This window comes from Colletotrichum siamense, assembly GCF_013390195.1.
Source record: "Colletotrichum siamense strain Cg363 chromosome Unknown KSG_Cg363_contig05, whole genome shotgun sequence".
Taxonomy (NCBI): Eukaryota; Fungi; Ascomycota; class Sordariomycetes; order Glomerellales; family Glomerellaceae; genus Colletotrichum; species Colletotrichum siamense.
This window is the reverse complement of record NW_023501018.1, coordinates 3,177,718-3,198,835: the sequence shown is the minus strand read 5'-3', so window position 1 is coordinate 3,198,835 and position 21,118 is coordinate 3,177,718. Positions and strand designations below refer to the sequence as shown.

General features: G+C 50.8%; 8 protein-coding genes across 8 annotated transcripts; 5 read left to right on the top strand and 3 right to left on the bottom strand.

Moving 5' to 3' along the window:
• Positions 1-648: 648 nt before the first annotated feature.
• fadD13 (Long-chain-fatty-acid--CoA ligase FadD13) lies at positions 649-2,148 on the top strand (the record flags this gene model as incomplete). The annotated part of the gene is made up of 1 exon (XM_036640271.1): positions 649-2,148. One exon carries the CDS (start codon positions 649-651, stop codon positions 2,146-2,148), a length of 1,500 nt encoding a protein of 499 aa, XP_036495101.1.
• Positions 2,149-4,737: 2,589 nt separating this feature from the next.
• Positions 4,738-6,339, top strand: CGCS363_v008421 (uncharacterized protein; the record flags this gene model as incomplete). Its single annotated transcript, XM_036640270.1, has 3 exons — positions 4,738-4,744; positions 4,808-5,290; positions 6,260-6,339. The coding sequence occupies 3 exons, from the start codon at positions 4,738-4,740 to the stop codon at positions 6,337-6,339; spliced, it is 570 nt and encodes a 189-aa protein (XP_036493938.1).
• Positions 6,340-6,983: 644 nt separating this feature from the next.
• CGCS363_v008420 (uncharacterized protein) lies at positions 6,984-8,000 on the top strand (the record flags this gene model as incomplete). The annotated part of the gene is made up of 2 exons (XM_036640269.1): positions 6,984-7,436; positions 7,500-8,000. 2 exons carry the CDS (start codon positions 6,984-6,986, stop codon positions 7,998-8,000), a joined length of 954 nt encoding a protein of 317 aa, XP_036494498.1.
• Positions 8,001-9,018: 1,018 nt separating this feature from the next.
• Positions 9,019-10,944, top strand: sdnE-6 (Cytochrome P450 monooxygenase sdnE; the record flags this gene model as incomplete). Its single annotated transcript, XM_036640268.1, has 7 exons — positions 9,019-9,277; positions 9,346-9,661; positions 9,741-10,042; positions 10,093-10,337; positions 10,393-10,512; positions 10,563-10,726; positions 10,791-10,944. 7 exons carry the CDS (start codon positions 9,019-9,021, stop codon positions 10,942-10,944), a joined length of 1,560 nt encoding a protein of 519 aa, XP_036495054.1.
• Positions 10,945-11,038: 94 nt separating this feature from the next.
• Positions 11,039-11,845, bottom strand: CGCS363_v008418 (uncharacterized protein; the record flags this gene model as incomplete). Its single annotated transcript, XM_036640267.1, has 1 exon — positions 11,039-11,845. One exon carries the CDS (start codon positions 11,843-11,845, stop codon positions 11,039-11,041), a length of 807 nt encoding a protein of 268 aa, XP_036493913.1.
• A 2,484-nt stretch (positions 11,846-14,329) lies between these two features.
• On the bottom strand, positions 14,330-16,071 carry CGCS363_v008417 (Trichothecene C-15 hydroxylase; the record flags this gene model as incomplete). Its single annotated transcript, XM_036640266.1, has 5 exons — positions 14,330-14,495; positions 14,549-14,715; positions 14,771-15,085; positions 15,144-15,926; positions 15,985-16,071. 5 exons carry the CDS (start codon positions 16,069-16,071, stop codon positions 14,330-14,332), a joined length of 1,518 nt encoding a protein of 505 aa, XP_036495057.1.
• Positions 16,072-17,438: 1,367 nt separating this feature from the next.
• On the top strand, positions 17,439-18,010 carry CGCS363_v008416 (putative mitochondrial outer membrane protein; the record flags this gene model as incomplete). Its single annotated transcript, XM_036640265.1, has 2 exons — positions 17,439-17,775; positions 17,832-18,010. 2 exons carry the CDS (start codon positions 17,439-17,441, stop codon positions 18,008-18,010), a joined length of 516 nt encoding a protein of 171 aa, XP_036495058.1.
• Positions 18,011-18,513: 503 nt separating this feature from the next.
• ARS-4 (Arylsulfatase) lies at positions 18,514-20,485 on the bottom strand (the record flags this gene model as incomplete). The annotated part of the gene is made up of 6 exons (XM_036640264.1): positions 18,514-18,822; positions 18,883-18,986; positions 19,039-19,537; positions 19,607-19,917; positions 19,973-20,134; positions 20,191-20,485. 6 exons carry the CDS (start codon positions 20,483-20,485, stop codon positions 18,514-18,516), a joined length of 1,680 nt encoding a protein of 559 aa, XP_036494493.1.
• Positions 20,486-21,118: the final 633 nt, after the last annotated feature.

Here is a 21,118-nt window from a genome sequence, read left to right as displayed (position 1 = left end):
GCAGAGAGTGTCACTCTCACGATCTATTGGGCCCCCGAGCAGATTGCCCAAAATAAAAGCGTACATATCTGATCTAGCGCAAATGCAAGACACAGGTCAGTAGGATTTTGAAGGATTGCGACTTTTAACGGCGCAGCAAAATTGAGGTACGCTGTCTGGGTTCTCCACACACACCACACCTCCAACGTGCATGTTGGCAGCACGAAGCTGGCTCCCCGGGGCTCCGCATTCCGGAAGGGCTGCACGATGTTGGCTATTCATTTCTTCGCATTCGTCAAATTCTTCATCGGCTGCAAGGCAAAGAACGAAGGAAATGGCAACAACTCCGAAGACTCGGCGACGTTCAGAACCACTTGTCTGCCTTGCCGCCAGCTGATGAGGTATATTTGGGCCGTTGGCTCAGGGCTTACTCTTCTTCGTTCTCAGTCATCTCTACACCCTTCGTGCCATCATTGGAAGGCACCTGCTTATACCATCTTTCAGCCGAGGCAGTCTCGAGATTCGGCAGATTCGGGTGATCGACAATATCCGCCCTCGCCCGGCCTCTGATTCTTCAGCAATCTCTCACCGAAGCGGATCCTCCCTTTAACAAAGCGCGCCCGAACCAACACACCGGACTCTCCTGCTTTGGCGATTCCCGCAAAGAAAATGGCTGGTATCTTTGCGCCAGACCCTGTCCTGCTGCATGCACGTTTACGGCCGGCCAGCCTGGCCTGCATCGATCTCGCAACCAACCGAAGATGGACGTATGCGGAACTCAACTCCGACATACAGCGCGCAACCGCGGTCTTGTCCGCATACGCCGTCGAGGCCGGTGACAGGGTTGCCACTGTGTGCATCAACAGTGTTCATCAGATCATACTTCAACAGGCCTTGATGAGGCTTGGGGCCATCTTCGTTCCCCTCAATTGGCGCCTGGCCCAGCCCGAGCTTTCTAAGCTGTTGGATGACTGCACGCCAACAATCATTTTTACAGATCGAGACCCACCCGAGCTATCTCTTGGCTGCCGCCACATTGAATTTTCTAGATTCTGTGAGGAGGTCGATATTGCAGACCCCGGACGCCGACTCCAATCAAGGTCGTCACAGGAGACGAGCATTATTCTTTACACTTCTGGAACGTCGGGCACTCCGAAGGGTGTGATCCTGACTGCGCAGTCCATACTGGCTACCACTGTCGACTTCAGCGTTTTGACAGAAGCCGATACGGGATGCGTCTTCCTCTGTGACGGGCCGATGTTCCATTTCATGGGTCTCATTGCGCAGATCTGGCCACCTCTTATGCGAGGCGGCACGCTGCTCGTGTCCCCGAGATTCAACCCAGAAGCCACCAATCGCCGTCTGAGTGATCCTCAGCTTGGAATCACACATTACTTCTGTGTCCCTCAGATGGCGGAGGCGCTAAATAGAGCAGTAAACTTTGACCCGTCAGCATGGCTCACCCTCAAAGCCCTCTTCACGGGAGGTGCTCCCAACCCCCCAGCGCGCATCAAGTGGTGGCTTGACCAAGGCATTTGTATGGTTGATGGGTATGGTTCAACAGAGATGGGAACGATATCTGGTATGCCGCTTTCTCCCGATATGATCATCAAGAAAGCTGGCTCTGTGGGTCATCCAGGTCCATTGACTTCCATTCGCGTTGTTGATGACCGGGGTCAGCCACTGCTACCAGGGGCCATAGGAGAGGTTCTCGTATCTAGGGATGTGTCAACTCCGATTTACTGGAACAATGTGGAAGAAGACATCGCGAGTTTGACGCCAGATGGATGGTTTCGGACAGGTGACATTGGATGGGCGGACGAGGACGGCTTCATTTTTCTTGTCGATAGGAGGAAACACATGTTCATCTCTGGAGGTGAGAATGTCTACCCAGCGGAGGTTGAGACGATTCTGACTGAGCATCCCGATATCTTGGAGGCCGCGGTGGTTGGAGTTCCTGATGAGACTTGGGGTGAAGCTGGGCGGGCGTATGTTGTTACCTCGTCTGGATCTCGAATCCCCCAAACGGACATGGTCATGCATTGCCAATCTCGCATTGCGCGATTCAAAATACCGAAGGAGTTCGTTTTCGTGAACGGACTGCCGAGGACAGGGTCTGGGAAGGTTATGAAGCACCTTCTTGGCGAAGATACTGTATCTAGACTCTAAGTGAGATATTTGAAAAAGAATTTGGAGTTGTTCACGATCTGTACAGGGTGAAAATGACGTTAAAACTGAATTAAACTCGAGCGCCCAGATGAATAACGAAAGTCATGCAGAAACTCAAGTACGTGCTTGTTTCAAGGGCAAAAAGTTCTCCCACCATGATAACACAAATCAGTTCAATTCAAACGAGCCCAGAAGCAAAAGATTGCGCCGAGGGGGAATCGAACCCCCGGCTCCCCGACGCTGCTTGATGGCAACGGAGAATTTTACCACTAAACCATCGGCGCTGAACGTTGATTGTCGTTGTGGATCTGCTCCTCGGTGCCGACCTGAGGCCTAGGTTGTGTGACACCAATGTTGCAGCTTCAGCCAGCTTAGTGAACCTCCTGGAAACCCACGATTTTGACGAGCATGGAAGTCCTAGAGGATGCCAATCTTTGATTGCCTATGGTAAGTTCTTACATCATCCGTCCACCGATCGGCGAGTGTCAGATTGTGGGGAAGGGTTGCGCTCGATGTCTGGTTCGGTACAGCGGTTTGGGATGCACCCTGAGAGGACTCCGGAAGGATGGATTGAGATGTCTGACTGTGCCCCAAGGCACCATGCGCAATTCCGGCGCAGAAAGCGTTTACTACTTTTGGTCAGCTTTCTAAATCCAGCGACCCGTTCCGCCTGACAAGAGGGTGGTAAGACAAGAGAAAGCCAATGAGCGGGGGCGGCGTTCAGCCAACGCTTGTCACTCAGAGACAAGTGCTTACCGGCCGACAGCTGAGCGGCATCGCCATGTAACCCACCGCAAAACGCTTATCAACGACTTCAACGGCCAGCTACGGCCGTAATGCACCAAGAAGTCATCGTCACCGAAGCTCCGACACCGGCTTGCTCTTCTGACCATGAACTCGTCTACTTCGCCCGAAGCTGTGCATCCAGAATGACAGCCCCCGGCTTCATCATTCTACATTTGGTCATCATCCGCTAACCCCCAAAGTCCTGCCTGAAGCGCCCGTATGTCCGTCAATCACAGCGCTTTTGGGCTCCACCAACCGACAGCATGGGCGGCCGCCCCCAACGAGAACCAACACGAGCTGATGCATTTTGACGACCTGCACATGCCGGTTAGACTTCTTTGCATTGCCATCCTGTTTTGGCCCCAACGCCCAGCAATTCGGGCGCCGAAGGGCATGCCGTCACTGGTGCCTACGGGGCACGCTGCGCCATCCAAAGCCTCGGCGACGAGTCAGTCAGCTGGTTCTTATAGGTACACACATGTATCGATCTCGGTTCGACAATCGTGCAGCGTGCTCCCGCCGATTTTCCCGCCGGGAAGATCCACTTGGCCGCCGTCATCCGAACTTCTACGGTCCGCCGGTCTCGACAAAGTTCCCGCCCCTTAGAGCTGGTGCGATCTTCACACCGACGCTTCGACGACATCGACAAACAGATCTACTGTATTCGGGAGCAATTGTTTGGAAATGGCTGATAACAGCTAGCTACAGACAGGGCTTAGCTCTCGGTGTTGACTACCCACCTGATGTCAAATTCTAGATCTGCAGCGCCTACCTGTGCGTTGACAACCATGTAGTAATTTGGCTTGGCTGTGTCTTGAGCTCGTAAATCGGCCTAGCTAGTAACCATTGCGCGAGTGTGCAGTTAGTTGCAGCATGACTTGCATGTGGCATCGAGGTACCATCAATGCAAAAGGCATGAAGTTCGCATATACTGCCAGCTGATTCGAGAGAATACTTTTCCATTCAGGTTGAAGTTTCCGAACTAAGTTACTGAGGTTGGGGCCGTAAAAATAATTGAAAGAACACTGGGAACGACGACGATAGGAGTGATAAAGGAAGACGACAGTAAAGACAATAGGTAGGATGATTAGAATGAGACTGCCTATTTTTGCTATGGTTATACACTTTACTCTACTTTAGTATTATCGTCGTAATTACTCCTCTACTATCGTCGTTATCGTCACTGGCTCCGATTTGATTGCTGTCGTCGTCGTCGTTGTCGTCGTCATGTTTATTGTTATTATCGTCACTATCGTCTGTAACATAAGTAGTCGAGTGTACAAGAAATATAGCTGTGAAGACGCATGAAAATAAGGCAGTCGCATGAAAATGATACTCAGTATTACTTATACTCTGACTGGCTAGCTAAGTGTATTGCCCGGACAGCAAAGCGCATTTAAAGACCAAGGGTGCTCAATGTTGGTATACGTATTGAACAACATTAACGGAGGCTCCTGGTTACCGAAAAAACATACTGAAGAATAATCGGTCAAATCGGGCATTGTCGTCGAATGATTATTGTAGTTAGAAATGAGAAAGGTCGGCGCAATCGATTGGCCATAGTAATGACGAACGTCGGGAAGTGGTCCGGGTGGAATACGCTGGCAAAGTTCTCAAATACCTTGTTGGTTCAAAAGTTTGCTACTATGACCGCCCGAAAATTCTTGCAAAACATCTCAACACTAATGCCGAAGTCACGCAAGTCATCGAATAAAGGAGTCGTCGATCCTTCTCTCCTCATCCGCAACCATCCACTGAGGTCAGAATAAGACAACAACACCTGCGATCTCGCCGGTAATAGCTATGGTAAGTAAGTCTCAATTTCCACGTTGGTTTCGGCCGAAATTCCTTCAGGTGATTGATTCAGTCCAAGCCCCCGCAAAGCCTCCAAACATCAGAAACCTCCAGTCTCTGTCCACGGATCTGCACCTTTGCGTAGTTGACTACTTAGCCTCGTTTGAGCGAGCGGCATCGGCTCTCACTTGCAAATCAATATTATTCAACCTCGGCTCACAGAGCTTGGCACTGCAAAAGCGTTCCGACTGTCGGCGCGAGCTCCTCCTTTTACTGGAACGAGACATCCGCGACCTCTCACTCTTTTTCTGCCCGCGATGTGTGGCGTTACATCCGCCAGAGCTTTCTTGGACTATTGCGAGGGACGATGAGTACCAGCGGGTCTTTGGCGAATCTCGTCCCTGTGTCCAAAAATACCAGAGATCGCGGCCAGACTGGGATCCATCGCCATGGCTTCCAAGGGGTCTCGACTACGACACGATCAGGGTCGCCATGACACGGTTTCGACTGGGGGGTTTGTGCCGTCCCAAAGATCTGCTGCCGATGAGTCAACGCTGGTATGGTAAGTTTGACAAGAACGGCTACAGTCGCCCTCATGTCCACCACGACACAGAGTTTCTAGTATCGAGAGGTCGAATGATCCTCTGTACCAGGATAAAGCTGCAAACCTACAAATATGTATCTTCCGGGACGTCATCGGTTAATATTGGTAAGTCGCTTTACCTGGATATTTTGAGCAAGAGTGCAGACCGGTCACACTGTTGTGCGCACATGACTTGGCAGCGGAAATACCCCTTGATCTTCAACCGAAGTACGATCGAGACCCACGAGTCAGCCAAATTCCAGGCCAAAGTTCGCCTGTCAAAGCGCCAGAAGAAAGTCTTTGGGGGGATTGAGACCTGCGATTTCTGTCACACAAGCTATACCTACTGTATTCGCGATGGCGGTGGAAAGATTGACCTCATCTCTTATAAAGATCTTGGCGAAGGAGAGACTACGATGGACCCGAGGTGGAGGTCTCACCAATGGCAAGGGGCGGAAATTCCATTACAGAATATTAATCGCCACCGGTTGGCCATTTGGGGTCGCTGGGTTTGGATTCGAATGCGACTTCGTCTGGAGGCAGAGTTGAGAAAGGCTAAGAAGAAGTGCTTCGGCTAGGGTATGCTGGGTGCCGTCGACGGGGATTCTCGGTTTACCTTATGTCAAACAACGATATTCATAGTAGACCTTGGCGTAAAGGCTCTAGATTACAAATTGCCCACATTCTATCCGTCAGTTCTGGCAGGATACCGCTACGTGGTACGCATAAAGACGACGTACACCCGAACTGGTTCTCTCGGTATGCCCGCGTCAGCCTCAATCATAGGCAAATCCCACAGTCAGGGGGGAACATTCCGCTCCTTGTCTCCCATACCTTCCAGAATCGGTGTAGACGTTACGCCCAGCCTGATGATCGTCTTGGATGTCTACAAATTTGGTTGACGGGCAAGCTTGTTCGCGCCCGCATTCCGGACCAGGGTGGTAACAGATGCGGATCTGACAATGGCATCTGGCCTTGGGAAGAAATCGCCTATCCACCTCCATGACAACACCAAGATCAACACATAGTCGGCACTACCGCGCCTCCTGCCGCGAGGCCCCCATCATCCATGGAGTATGCAAGGCCGACGGGATAGCATTTGACTCGCCTTGACGTAGCGGCGAAGCGGGAGCGCCCCTGAACTTACGCGGCCAGGATTCTTGGCGGCCCGCACGGGTGGAGCCCGGATGCGGTCTTGGAGCCCCGAACCCCGGCGCCCAACGGTAATACCTCCGTTTTGATTGGCTGCCTGTTTCTTGGAGGGCCGGGCAAGGCAATTGATCTGGTCGTGGTTCTTCGGGATGTGGGAGCGACATTTTTCGTTCACCCGACGTCAGTGGAGATCGTGGAACATCTGGCTCGCGAAATGGTTGGCGGTTTGAGAATCTGAGCGCTGATGAGAAGGGGGATGACAAAAGCAAAGTCGCGATGAGATGAACATCTCTGGGGACTGCTCAGGGGTGCCTTTGGGGCGATGCAACGAAAGGCTTTTTGATCTATTTGGGGAAGGTGAAAAGCATACGCGGAACCGTCGAGAGACTTATAAAGAGTGATCGTCTTCGCCGTTTGATCAGCGAACAGAACATCAGCTGAAATCTGTAGCCTGCATTTCCAGACACTCTCATTCGTCCGTCTTTACACATTCTTTAGCCCCCCGGTAACATTCTTTACAATGCAGTTCCAACTCCTCGCATTCGCTACTGCGCTCCTTACGGGTGTGGCTGTCGCCCACCCCGGCCACGAGCACGGATTGAGCCACACTGAAATGGTCCGCCGCGGAAACCTTTCCAAGCGTTGCGCCGTCCAGGCCGGTCAGTTCAGCGAGGTCCGCAAGAGGCGTCACGCTGAGAAGCGCTCGCTTGCTAGCCGCCACCTCGCCGCCCGCGACTCGAACGTCACCATTCACACCGAGGGCCCCCACTACAACACTCTGCAGAATGACACCTGCGTCCTGACTCCTGAGGTCACCAAGGGACCTTACGTCTGGCCCCAATCGCAGACTCTCCGTCAGGACATGAGCGAGGATCAGGCCGGTGTTCCTCTCTACCTGGATATCGGTGTTCTCAACATCAACACTTGCGAAGTCATGGAGGATGTCTTGGTCGATTTGTGGCATTGCAATGCTGTAAGTGAACCCTTAATAAATCCTCAAGACATCAAGGAAGTAAACTAACAATATTTGCTCCAGACCGGCTCTTACAGCTCTTTCACCGGACGCGACCCGAACACTCCCTTCGAGGAGCTCCTCGAGCAGCTGAACATGACCATCGGCCCCGACCTGGACCTGCACACCGACGACACCACCTGGCTCCGCGGCATGTGGCCCACCGATAGCAACGGCATCATGGAGATGAAGACCGTCTTCCCCGGTTTCTACGTCGAGCGCACCATCCACATCCACGCCCAGGTCCACACCGACTGGTCCGTCCGCAGCAACGGCACCATCGTCGGCTCCAACATTGCCAACACCGGCCAGATCTTCTTCGACGAGGAGCTTAGCGCCCAGATCATGGCTCTGGAGCCCTACGTCAGCCACACCGAGATCAACCGCACCACCAACGACATCGATTCCATCTTCGCTGCTGAGGTCGTTGGCGGCTGGAACCCGAACATGATCGTTGAGCCTCTTGACGGCGAGGACGTCACCAAGGGCATGCTCGCTTACATCACCCTCGGCGTTGAGGCATAGATGTCATGACTGAGTTGGGCGGAGTCGGTGATTTTGAGTACATAGATTTAGAGGGAAAATGAAGCAATGATTTTGGCCTAAGCTTTGAAAACTTTCATTTCTTTAAACATGAAGTTGGTCTACAACAACCGATTTATTGTATGTGAGCAGAGAGATAACCTCGACATGTCGTCAGTAGAGTTTGACCATGTGGGCACTGCGGCAGAAATTCCTCTGCGCCCAAGCTTTATCCCACCGGATGCGGCTGCGTTGCGATCCAGCATTGTTCATCTTATGAACCCCTCGAAACTTTCGCGGCTCGGAGAATTTGCGCAATGTTGAAAGTTACGGGTAAGGCGATCTATTAATTACAGCTATCCACTCAAGGCCGGCGGGATGCGCAACATTTCCGCTCTGTCAATCAGGCCGTGTCTGATGGATGGAGCGCACATCCGCAATAGAGCAAATATTGACCAATGCACAATGACATGGCAATACAAACAATAATTGGTGATACTGATATCCTGTCAGCAAGAATCATCCTGTGTTCCTTTTCTCCTCGTTTTGCAGAGCGCCTAAAGGTCTACTTTTAAAACGGTGTAAAGGCCATTAGTTTGCTGGATGCGACGACATGAATCGAGCCTAGCAACCCTTCCAGCACTTCGCTCCAGGCGTAAGACTTTCTCAGACTGCAACTCAAATGACATCAGCGATGCTGGGGGAGATCAGTCTACAGCTACGGTAGCGGCAGTATCGGGGCCTGCCGCCCGGTCTTGTGGCCCCACAAATCGAGGAGCCGAAATGTTTCCACCACGGCATCAGCGCAGTCGGCTCCTCAATTTAGCGTCGGCGATTTGTCTCGTCGGCTCCTCAAATCACTGTCTCATTGTGTCATAAGCGGTCCTGATGGAATGAATCCCGCCTAATAGAAGGCACCTTTCTTTGTATAAAGCCCGTTGAAGAAGACGCTTCAGATATCAACATTCAATGTTCTTCTAAGCAATCTCTCTAACACCAGATTTCAACGCCTAGAACAGCCATGTCTTCTGATAATTTTACCACCTGGCAGCCGCGTTTCAATGATCCGGTTCTCTCAACTCGAATCGCCTTCAGCGTTCCTGCGGCTGTTCTCATCTTCGTTCTTTTTACCTACCTTCGAGGGCTTTACCGCGTTTACCTGCATCCTCTAAGCAACTTCCCTGGGCCGAGAGAAGCGGCCAAATCGCATAGTTGGCTCTACCAACAAACCCGGAAGGATTACCCTGAAGATATCTATGAGCAAATCCATCATAAGTATGGTGAGACTGCCCTTCTAATCCGTGTGGTACCGGCTGAGTTTTACAACTGACAACGTGAACGAGGGCAGACGCCAAAGCCATCAGAATCGCGCCAAATGAGCTTCACATTACCGATACGAACCTATACAAGGTTATCTACAGGCAATCTAACCCTTTCCCCAAGAATGAGCCTTTCTACCTGGCATTCAATGCGCCGTCTCCTACGGTCTTCACCGAGATGGATGAGGCTAAACACAAGGAACGGCGACGCATGTTGAACCCCATGTTTTCACGTGCAGGTGTCCTCAAGCTTGAGGATCTTATTCGAGAGCGATTGGCACTGTTGGAGAGCAAGATTGAAAGGCTCCGTGAAAAGCAGAACATTGACTTCTATGATGCGTTTCGGTACGTCCCTCCATGAAACAGTTATCCTCTTATGAACCCTGATCCATTCAGCTTGGTCCGTGGATTGACGTCTTGACAGACTCTTGACTACCAACATCATTATGGAGTTTTGTTTCGCCGATAGTCGCGGTATGCTGGAAGAGCAGCCCGACAGTTTCAAATCGCAATTTCTTACAGCTTTCAGCGTCGCTGCATCGGCGCTGAAGACCCTCCAGCATTACCCCTTGTTGCGCATAGTCAGCAACGCGATACCAGTGGGATTGCTGAAAGTTGTCTCTCCGGAACTAGGCAACCTCATTCATTTGACCGATGTAAGTAGCTCCTGGTCAAAAGACTTCTTCAAACCGATAGTTGAAGCAGTACCCGAATTCTTGGAGTTTAGTACGCGGAGCAGTGTGTGAACCGCTGGCGCAATTCTGATGGATCAAAAGAAGCCGTCAATCATCCCATCGTTCTCGAAAATCTGACATCGCTGTCGGATGTTGCATTGGTCGGCGAATCTCTTGATCTTTTGGTGGCCGGTTCTGACACGAGCGCCACGTCCGTGACCACGGCTCTCTTCGAGATTCTGCGTAATCCCGCCATAGAGAAGAGACTGGTTGAAGAACTTGACGCTGCTATTCCGGAGAAGAATGATTTGCCCCCGCTCCAGACTTTGGAAAAGATCGAGTACTTGGTGAGTGCCTCAGACAGCGCCATTTTATTTCCAGACTGACCAAGAATACTTGTAGACCGCTTGCGTCAAAGAAGGTATTCGTCTTGCTTCAGCAGTGCCTTCTAGGCTTCCGCGCATCGTACCTCATAACTTGTCGGAGCCTCTCGTTGTAGACGGAAAGATTGTTCCTCCTGGTGTAAGTAGAACCCTGTTGGGCTTGGTGTGAAAAGCCACTGACTATGACAGACCATTGTGTCTATGTCAGCTCATACGATGCATTCGAGTGTTGATATTTGGGGCCCTGATGCTCGACTATTCAACCCTAATCGCTGGTTGGGCTCCGACGCAAAGGGCCTGGATCAGTATCAGGTCGCTTTCAGCAAAGGCGCAAGAATGTGCATTGGCCAAAAGTAAGCTCAAAGCAATTTCGCTCGTGTTGATACTTCATTTGCTGACTGCAGCCCCAACCTCTAGCCTGGTGCCCGTTGAGTTGACACTTATTCTCGCTTCCATCCTTCGAAAGTACAAGATCACCTTTCCTTCTGGATTCTTGCCTCCCAGACGAGTCGACAACTTCACTGTAGAGTTGGAGGGAGGTCTTCCTCTTCAGGTGTCACCGCGAGCCTGAGTTTAAGAGAAGGGTGCCAGGTGAGGCGCAAGCTTCAAAGCTGCCAGGTCAGCGCATGATAGTGTTCGAATTGGCAGGACGTGTACTACTTGCACTAGTTCATAGTGTCTCTATCAAATAACACAATCAAGTCTTTCAAAGTGACAGAGAACAACTGCCCAATTTGCCATTCCTTCAGCGACGACAGAATGTTGATGGCTTGATTCACGGCCTTGGAGTGACCTCCGGGCATGTGGATATCACCAATGCCAGCAACGAATGGACGCGCTTTTTTCCCCGTCTGTATCCAATCCCACGCCTCTTCACGGTCGCTGTCTTCGTCGAGTCTGAGTATGGGGGATTGGTTTTGCTGACGATAGCTCTCCCTGCATGCCACCAACTGGGTCGTCAACGAGCTGTTGTACATCCAGAGAGTAAGGCTTGCGATGAGCATTGCGCAAGGTTCCTGGTAGCCGCAGGAGGAGCGGTTTCGACACTGGCGAAATATCCTTCCAGCATGAAGTGCGGCAGACCTCGCCCTATCTCCGTGCTCTGAAACCCATGCCATCAATCTTTGTCTGGTCTCGCGCTGCTTGAATCGCGTGACTCTCCAGCCTGCAAACGCATACAGATCCTTCAGGGGTAATTCTATAATAAGACCAATGATATGATAGTACTGAATTGCGACGGTTCTGATGCGCGTGGAATTTGATCGCTTGGTCGGATCCAACAGCCGCCAAGTCTTTGACCAGCGACTCATACTAGAAGTAACTCGTTCCTCGTCGTTATTCACTGCTGTGAGGCCTTGGTTTTCGACCTGTTTCAAGAAGAGGTGGTCTCGGAAAAAGCAGAAGAGCAGGAGTAAGAGTGCAAAGCCCCCCACGTTCTCTGACAATAGGTTCTGTTTGTATAGTGACTGCATTTCTTCCCGCAATGTAGATAGATCGTTGTTTTCTAAAATGTTAACACTCGGAGCAAGTAGAAGTTTCATCAAGAGGCAATTTTGAGCCTACCTTCGCATGCCTTTTCCCATGCCGAGGCAGATGACTTTTCCCAAAGTCGTTCATGACAAGGAAGTGGCATGTGCATGGCGAGAGCCTCTGTAGGAACGACTGGCGTGAGATCGAAGAGCAGGCAGCACTGGCTATCCAGAAGCTAAGATAACGTTAGGCTTAACGAGTAAAAAGTGTGAAGCGTGATAATATCTCACCCATAGACCAAATGCCGTGCGTCGCAATACTTCGCACTCAATCCAGGCTTCCCACCGCGTTTGGATGTTTGACCGCTCTGTATCTATGTAATTGTTCATGGCGGCTGCCTCCAACAGAGGTTCAAGTTTTCCCAAAGTAACGGCCATAATGCCTCTTGTTACCTTACTCCTTTCCACATTTTGTTTGTCGTTGGAGAAGGCCATGGACACCTGACTGAGAAGCACTGTTTGTGCTAGCCAAGCCGGAATGGTGTCGTTTGGTGCCAGATTTCCGACCTATGTTCTGTATCAGACGCTAGAAACACCCTGATAAGAAAAGAGACATTACGTGTTGCTGTGCAGCATGGTAGACAAATTGGTCAAGTTCAGTCCCAGAGCATGTTTCTCCTGCCAACTTTGAGAAGCGACGCCCAACATTACCAACGGCCAATACCAGCAAATACGGGGCGCAGTTGGGATCGAACGTTGGTCGATGAGTTATGGGTAATATGTCGTGGAACTCTTCGAAATAGAGCTGTATGAAAGCGTTCAAGGTGTTGAGAGATAGGCTTGAGAATGAATCGACGGGTCTTGTCGTACGACTCATCGTGCAAACCCATGCACTAAGATCCTCAAATGTCTCTGAGGTGAGCTCAGGTACGTGACCTAGGTTCTCCAGATCGGCGTCTAGGCTCGGAGATGCTGAAATAAGCGTTTGGTCGTGCTGTCGCTGGGTTGTAGATTGAAGTAAGAGAGGAGTGGACAGGGGATCGATAGTGAAGGTTTCACCAGTCGTTCCCAGTGCTGGCCAATTTCCAGACGGAAGATTTGGAAAGGCCATAGGACTTGTGAAGTTCAGCATTTGTAGTGCAGCATTGTTAACATGTAATTGTGCTTCGTTTTCCCAAGTCGTGGAGAGGATCTCATCCCATGCAGTGGGAGAGGCTTCAAAGGTGACGAGGGCCATATCTGCCTCACCAACTGTATTCATTGTGTCAAACTCGGACAGAATGGGAGTTTCCAGTGAGCCTGTTAAATGTGAGGGCAAAGTTTCTACTGATGCCCTCTCCGAGTCAGTGGCGGGTCTTGAGCTCGTTGATCTAGACTCTCGTCTGACGTGAGACTTCAACCTCGAAGACTGAGAAGGGGCCATCAGTCATTAATGCTAGTAGATCGCTTTGGGAGATTGATTATTCTATACGGCCTTACCTGTCGGGCGCGACGAGGTAAATATTGACATCGTCTTTCCTTCTGCGCACATCTAGTACAAGGTTGCAGTCCATCGCCATCGCACCTCTGTTTGGCGGTGCGACAAGGGACACAAGCTTTGGCTCCCCGGGTCTTGTCGGCCACCTTCAAATGATGCTTGATTGAGGGTTCGTGGACCAATTCGTGTCGCTCAAGGGTGTCTCTGTCAGGGTTTTCGCCTTCAGCACCTGTTCTAGATATATGGGAATACTTCTTTTCCTCTGAAGTCAAACACACCGTCGAGAGAAATGACGCCTGCATGTGGAACAAGCGAAAGGCTTGTAATCCTCATGGAGGAAAACGTGCCTTTTTAGATGGTCTTGGCGCTGGAATTCCATGCCACATACCGGGCAGGAGAAACCCGATGTTGGTTTGTCCAACAATGACGCCATTCCGACACGATGACCGATGAGAAAGAAGAGAACGGAGGAATTAACCAGATCAAGTCCAGTCGCGGGGAAGGAAGTGCACCAAGTGTACGATGAGGGCCGGCCCGCTTTGCATTGCCGATGTCCGTCACAGCAGGAGTTAGTGGCGTACTTGGCTTGGGAGCTCGTGCACAGCAAACGCCAGGGACCTCCTTAACAGGCGGAATCAATTGACAAGGGGCACTCGGCGCGGGGGTGATTTAGCCCCCGAACGGTGGATCGTCGTTGAATCATCCCCCTCACAATTGGTCAGTTTCGACTCCGTGTTCGCCAATTCAATTGTTTTCAGTCTATTTCTAACTTCAACCTGCATACCTTGTCCTATCAAGCCAGCCGCGAAATAACACTGAGTCCGGGGTCGTCGTAATCGGGAATAAGGTTCTTTGGTACAGTGTGCAGCGGGCTTCAGACCCCACAACTTCTGGGTTGAAATGTCCTCTCTAGGTCAGTATTTAGTACGGACTGCCTCTAGAACACGTTATACGCCCAAGTATTTTGCTTCGTTGCAAGCTTCTTATTGCCAGAAACAACGTTGCTGGCTCTATACAGCCACCGGCCGAGGGGTCAAGTGAACCATGAGAGGGTGCTTAGCCCACACACTGAACGAGCGACCCTTCTGCAACCAGTCCATGCTCTCTGCCGCAAGTTCGATATCGAAGTTCCAGATCGCACGAGCAAGGAACATGCGCATCTCCACATACGCCAAGCTAGACTTCATTAGCAAAAGAATCGGTTCAATGCAGTACTTTCCGAATCTTACTTCTTTCCAATGCAGTTGCGCGGGCCAAAGGAGAACACATTCATACACTCCTTTCGGTCACTGGCGAACTGTGGGTCGTCAAGCCACCGGTTGGGGATGAACTCGTCAGGTCGACTAAAGTTGCTGGAAGTGTGGTACATGGCCCAATGCGGAATTGACAATACAGTCTGTAGGTTGTTAGAAACAATACAAGCCAGCAAAATCAACGAACTTTGCACTCACATTTCCAGGAACTCTCTTCCCCAGAACAAGATTGCCTTCCGGTGGGGTAATTCGGGGCAAAGCGTTGGGTGCCGGAGGAAAGAAACGCAGGGTTTCCTCGAGAACGGCTTGGAGATATGGAAGCTGCGCGGTGTTGATAGAATTCATCTCTGACTCGGACGCGAATGAAGAGCGGATCTCATCAGCCAACGTCTTGAGAATCGCAGGGTGTGTCGTCAGCATGTAGATGGCCCCTGAAAGTGCGGTTGCCGTCGTCTCTGAGCCTGCAATGATGAGTGCTTCTGAGTTCTCGTTCAATTCCTCGCGAGAGACGGTCTAGGTACCACGTTAGTCTCAGGTTCCCAGCCGTGAAGTTGCAAAACATCACACTTACCAGGCCACCTTTTCCAACAGTCATGCCATGCACCAGGTCAGGTCTCGCATCTGTCAGTGTCAAGCGCTTAGACACTTTCTCTCGTGTAAGTTCCTTGTGCTCAGCTGCCTTCTTAACAAGTTGAGGAGTGACGAAAAATGGAAGAAGATGGTTCGCCACTGGAAACCGCGCAAGTGCAGACCGCATAGCTGTAGTCTTGACATTTGCGAAAACCAACTCGACCCACGGGTGCATCGCTGATTGTTGCAGACAGCCGAACGGCTCTCCAAAGGTCAAGTCCCCAATGATATCGAAAGTCGTGTAGTTGAACCACGCACAAATGTCAACCGCTTTGCGGCCTTGTTGACTGTTCTCATGGAGACGCTGGATCAGCAAGTCGATGTAGCCTCTGATCATCGGCTCCTGATCTCGCAGCGCCGCTGACGAAAACCCGTGAGACATAAGTCGCCGGACGCGTGAGTGGTCAGTTCGGTTGAGACCCGTGATGATTGGCGGGACAGCATAGAAAGGCGCCTTGCCGTTTTCCGCTTCACCCGACTTACGGTGGCCCATGACCGCCTGCCATGCCTCTGGCGAGGTGAAGGACAGTTCATTGGGACCGACCCGAATAACGGGACCGTACTTTTCGTGCATGTCGCGGAGCTTGACGTGGTAAAGCCCGCCCGTGTAAGAGCGAAGCCACGGGATTTGGGAAGCCGCCCATAGCTTTGGGCCAGGATACTTCCGGAGGGGGTGTAGTAGTATGTTGTATAACGGAAGGAGGACGATAAAGTATACGATGGCCTGTTCAGGGTTTCAAGTCAGCACACACGACAGAAATCATCAAAATTTGAAAACTAACCACACTGATAGCAGCAGAAACCGCCGCTACCACTGGGTAGGAGTCTGCAAGACCCGTGAGTCGTGTTGTAGGCAAAGCCACGTCCATATTTGCGATGAGAAAATGAGTGAAGAGGCGTCTGTTGAATTTGTTTTGTCATGAGGTGATCATCGAAACTTATATATGCCTTTTTCTCAGGTTCCATCTCCATCTCCATCTCGACCAAGCCCCCATCATGTACGGATAGCTCCAGCCTCCGAGTCAACATGCTTGCTTCTTCCCCACGACGTGAACTCTCGCTTCCACGTCATAAACAAGCCAATTAGTTCTACTATACGTTTGGCGAAGGCGGCATGTTGTGGTGCATTGCAGTACTATATGCGCCGAGGGTTTCAGTTACCACATAATTCCCCGTATCATATCGCGGCACTTGGAGCTGCGACGATCGCGGGATGGGAGGTGGGTGACATGCGGGAAGCATGCGGGCGTCATACGGCATCCGGCTGCAACGTGCGCACGGGTTTTCGGGCGGTTCGAGGTGCGTGGTCCACTGTAAAATTACTGGAGTGTCAGCTACCGCCACATTTTGAGCAGAAGTTGAGACTTCGGAGCTCCTCTTTCTAAGACGAGCCAAGTCATGGGTGGTGAGCTTAAACGAACGGGGCATCATCGGGATAAAGCCGACCGGCAGTTGAATGATAGGCGAAAAATGTAAGCCTGTGCTTACATGTTAGTAGATCATTCATGAAGACGGTTCATATCTCATATCAATGTGAGCATTAGAACAGACGTCATTGTCGATCATGACTTCTTGCAGACAATCTTCACCTCGACCAGCGAAATGTTGTCGCAAGATTGAGGTCCAACAGACAAACGGTCAGCATTGTTCTCAACGGTCAACGTGGCTATGTCAAGAACATGTAAGCTATCTCAGAGTGGAAGCATCAGCATTCACAATCCTAACCTTGCATCTATTCAATGCTTGTACCATTCACAGAACACTATCCAGAGTGACAGTCCACAGAGTAGTGCATCTTTTGCACGTGATTAAAGGCGTGGCTCGTCAACTACATGATGATAATCAAACAAGACATGTACTCTTACTCGGGCCAATCAAGTGGTCTGGAGTTAGCAAAATGCTTAATTTTCCGCCGCTCCGAATCCTTTCGGAAGCCTCGACCAGACCAGCTGTCGAGCGGTAGTGGGAGTCTCCGTGGTGGGGGCGGCTGTAAGCCACTGTTCCTCCCTCTAGTTTTAGGTACGCACAGCCACCTAGCATTCTATCCGAAGGTGTTCGGAACTTACACTTCGCCGGAACGTTAATGCACATCTAGATTAACATGCGCGGAACTTGGTTGAGATAAAAGCGAAGATGTTCCCAATTTTCCAACTGCTTCTTCACTTTCAAACTATATTGCTAGATGGCTGGTTTTGACATGATAATCTCTACCTTAATCCAATCATTTTCATCAACCATGGCGACTCTGTTAGCACCTTGCCACATCATCTCATACGCAACTCTACTGGGCACAACCCTCTTCCAGACCTTCGTCAACACCAAAGTTTGTTACAACGAGCTTCCGAAGACTGCTTTCACGACCCTACAAAAGCGACTTTTCCCCATCTACTTTCGATGTCAATCTATCTTGCTGGTTGCAACGGCGCTCACATTCCCACCTAGTGGGCCAGCATCTTTACTGAAAGACAAGCGGGATTGGGTTCCGTTTGCCATTGCTGGCGTCACCGCAATCCTGAATCTGTTCATCTATGGCCCCAGAACGAAACAAGCGATGATTGATCGTATTCATCAAGGTAATTATAAGTTGCATTCATCCCGTCAAGACATCAGTGCTAATATTCGAATACAGAAACGCGTGACGCAAAACAGCCAGACGCCGTTGATGAGATTAGCCCAGACATGCAAGCGTGTCGGAGGCGATTTTCCCGAAATCATGCTATGAGCATTCATCTTAATTTGATAACAATCTTTGCCATGGTATGGTATGGCATTAGACTTGCATCCCGGCTGAATATTGAGATGGATTGAGAAGCTCGCGGCTTCGTCAAACCCGAAATGCAGTTCGGCTGCTCTAATTTCTTTTTTATTCGATATACTGCATGAATACAGCTTCTGCATCATGAGTATGAAACTCATTGAATCAGAATCGTCGGAAAGAACTCTGTTCAACCTTCTGTACCCACAATATCGTTGGTGGCTCTGAGTTGGCTCGTAATTGATTCAACAGAGGCTCAGAGAAATGTTCCTGTCCAATAAGCCGCCCAGACACGAACGCATGACAGGGCTTGACCGATGTCATGGCGCGACAATGTTCAAGTCATCTTGAAGTGTGATTACGATCTCGTGGCAAACTCTTGCAAGATTTCAGGGCATCAAATCGTTCTATTACTTCTGTTGCATCCAATGCGTAACGATGGAAGCCTTCACAACTCCTCAAACTCTGGCAGCTGCCACAGGCTTCCAACAGCAATAGCTTTTCTATATACCATTCATTATTCATGCTTTGTCATTGAACTTCAGGCACACATGACTCACGGGTCGTAGTGCAAGAGCTCCTGTGGTCCCTCGGATCCGATGTCGTAAAAGTCCTTGCAGTCCGAGAATGAAATCTTTGGCTGTTCAGCGTAGAAGTCATCATACTTAGCGTCAAGAGCATCGCGAAGGTTGTTGACGGCTCCATCGGGATGAATCTGACTCCAAGGTAGTCTGCAACTCTCCGCCTTGCAGCTTTTCAGGACTAGGAGAAGGGCATCCAGGCGGTCTTGCACAGATGACAGCGGCCTATCCAGGAGTTGGCCAGTTGCGCTACCAGCCAGGTTGTCCATCTGGCCCGGGTCCTTCTGCTCTGGGCGTCAGCAATCATGCTATTCGTAACTTCGGAGTTCGGCATGTCAACTTACCTTCATGTCGTAGAACTCGTGTTCATTGCTGCACCATACGGAGTAGAACAAGCTGTACCCATCACCAAGAACACGCATGGCTTTGTAAGTGTTGTTGGCCGAGACTGCAGTATTCAGTCAGTGAAAACTCCGTTTCGATTCCATGGTTCTTCTTACCTCCTCCAAAAACATCATAACCACGTTGCGTGCCCCAAAACTCGACGTTGACGTGATCGTGCTTGGGATCATTCTGCGCCTTCGCGATCTCGTCTTCCAAGAAAGGGATAGGTGATCCATCGAAGTCATCGCGGAGGGTGATGTTGGCAATTGAAAAGATGGTGGGCGCGATGTCAGTGTGGGTAGTGACAAAGTCCACCGTCTTTCCCTTGGGAATACCGGGTCCACGGATGAGGAACGGAACGTTGATGTCCTCCTCGATGGCGCAGGTCTTTCCGGGCTTGAGACGGTGCTGACCAATGTGAAAACCGTTGTCGGAAGTGAAAATGACGTAGGTGTTGTCGAGAACGCCGGCATCTTCGAGACGCTTGAAAACAGCATCGACCATCTCATCGACAGATTGCAGCGTCTGGAGGCGGCGACGGTAGTAGTTGTCACCGTAGGCGATTTCAGAGGAGTTGAGCTTGGGGATAATCAAGCCCCAATTGGCCATGCTAGGCTGTGGTTTGGTCGTGTTAATCATAATATTCCTCTGACAAATACTTCAAAAGAAAGGGTCGAGACTTACCTTATCCGGGTTGAAATTGTAAGTCCGGGGAACTGTGATGTTGGGGAAAAGGTTCTCATGTCTCTTGGCGGGAATCGGTGGCGTAGCTCCGGCGCTTGTCTCACCACCAAGGCCGTTGTTGTGAGGCCCAATGGGCGCAATACCGACGAAGAAAGGCTTGCTGCCGTTGAACTTGAGGGCGTCATCTAAGAAACCAAGTGCCCTTTCAGCGACCAGATCATTGCTGTACTCCCCGGGGTACGTCTGAGGCGGGTTGTCGTTTCTTTGGAATGTCGCGTTCAAGTAAAGGTAGGTGTTGGGATCAAGCAGGACTATGCAGTAAAGTTAATTGGGTTCCGATCATACTTCAGCTTCCCAGTCACTTACAATCACTTCCGGTCCAACCCTTAGGGTGGGGGTTGTTCCAGTTGTCGGTGCTATGGGCGTTGAAGAGCTTGCCCGTGTAGTAGGTGTTGTAGCCAGCATCCTGCAGCCAGACAGGCAAGTACTTCTCATTGTATCCCTGAGAGACGAACTTGGGATATCCACCTGAGTAGAAATCTGGTTAGAAAGTCTCGCAATGGAACGTGACAGGCTTTGCTCACCATGAGGCGGAGTAACGTAGGTGACATTAGTGTTGTGAGCAGCTTGACCTGTCAACAAGCTGACTCGCGACGGGCAGCAGATCGAAATAGTGCAGAAGTGCTTGCGGTAATATGTTCCCTCATTCACGAAGTGCTTCTGCACGAACGGCATGTAGTCGAGTGAGCCGAGCTGTTCATCCTGGTCGTCGGTGAGAATGAACACGATGTTGGGTTGGCGCTGTTGAACGTTCTGCGCTACCACAGCGCTGGCGCTGAGCGCCGCGGTCAACAGCTTTGGCAGACTGAGAAATGACATTGCAACGATTGACCTCCAACTTCTAAGAGTGTCCAACAGCAGCAAAGATTCGCAAGCAAAGCGCGGAAGAAGAAGAACCAAGCCCTCCCCGTTCAAGCTCGCCGTCGAGGCTACACCGACTACATATCAAGAATTTCTTTACCATGCGCTAATTAGCAATGACGGACAAGTGCATCATTTCTCCGACCTCACAGTCCCATCGGCTTCTACGCAGTACCTTTTGAATGTCACTCCAAAAGGGGGCCGGGCCCCGACTCAAAGGTGAACTAGACGGCGGTCCGGGGGGCCCCGTGGTAACGGGTGTGGATACTCGGCCGCCCATGCCCCTTCCGTTGACCAACCGGGTTGACTCCATAGTTGACCAAATGGATACCAGAGCCATATCAACGGCTGTCGCCATCGGGTCTTTCGATTTCGTCATCCTGTCAGCTAGCCTAAAATCACTACGATCACCACTTTTTTAAATGGAAATTGGGAGATATTCTCGGACTTTGGCCCTGTTGTAGAAGAAAAGGCTCATGTTGTCAAAATGGGGCCCCGCGGGAAACGTTCCTACATATAGGTATCTGTTCGTACCTATTGACGTATGTCTCGTCAAAAGTCCGAACTCCGAGTAGCAATTGGGCTACGAGT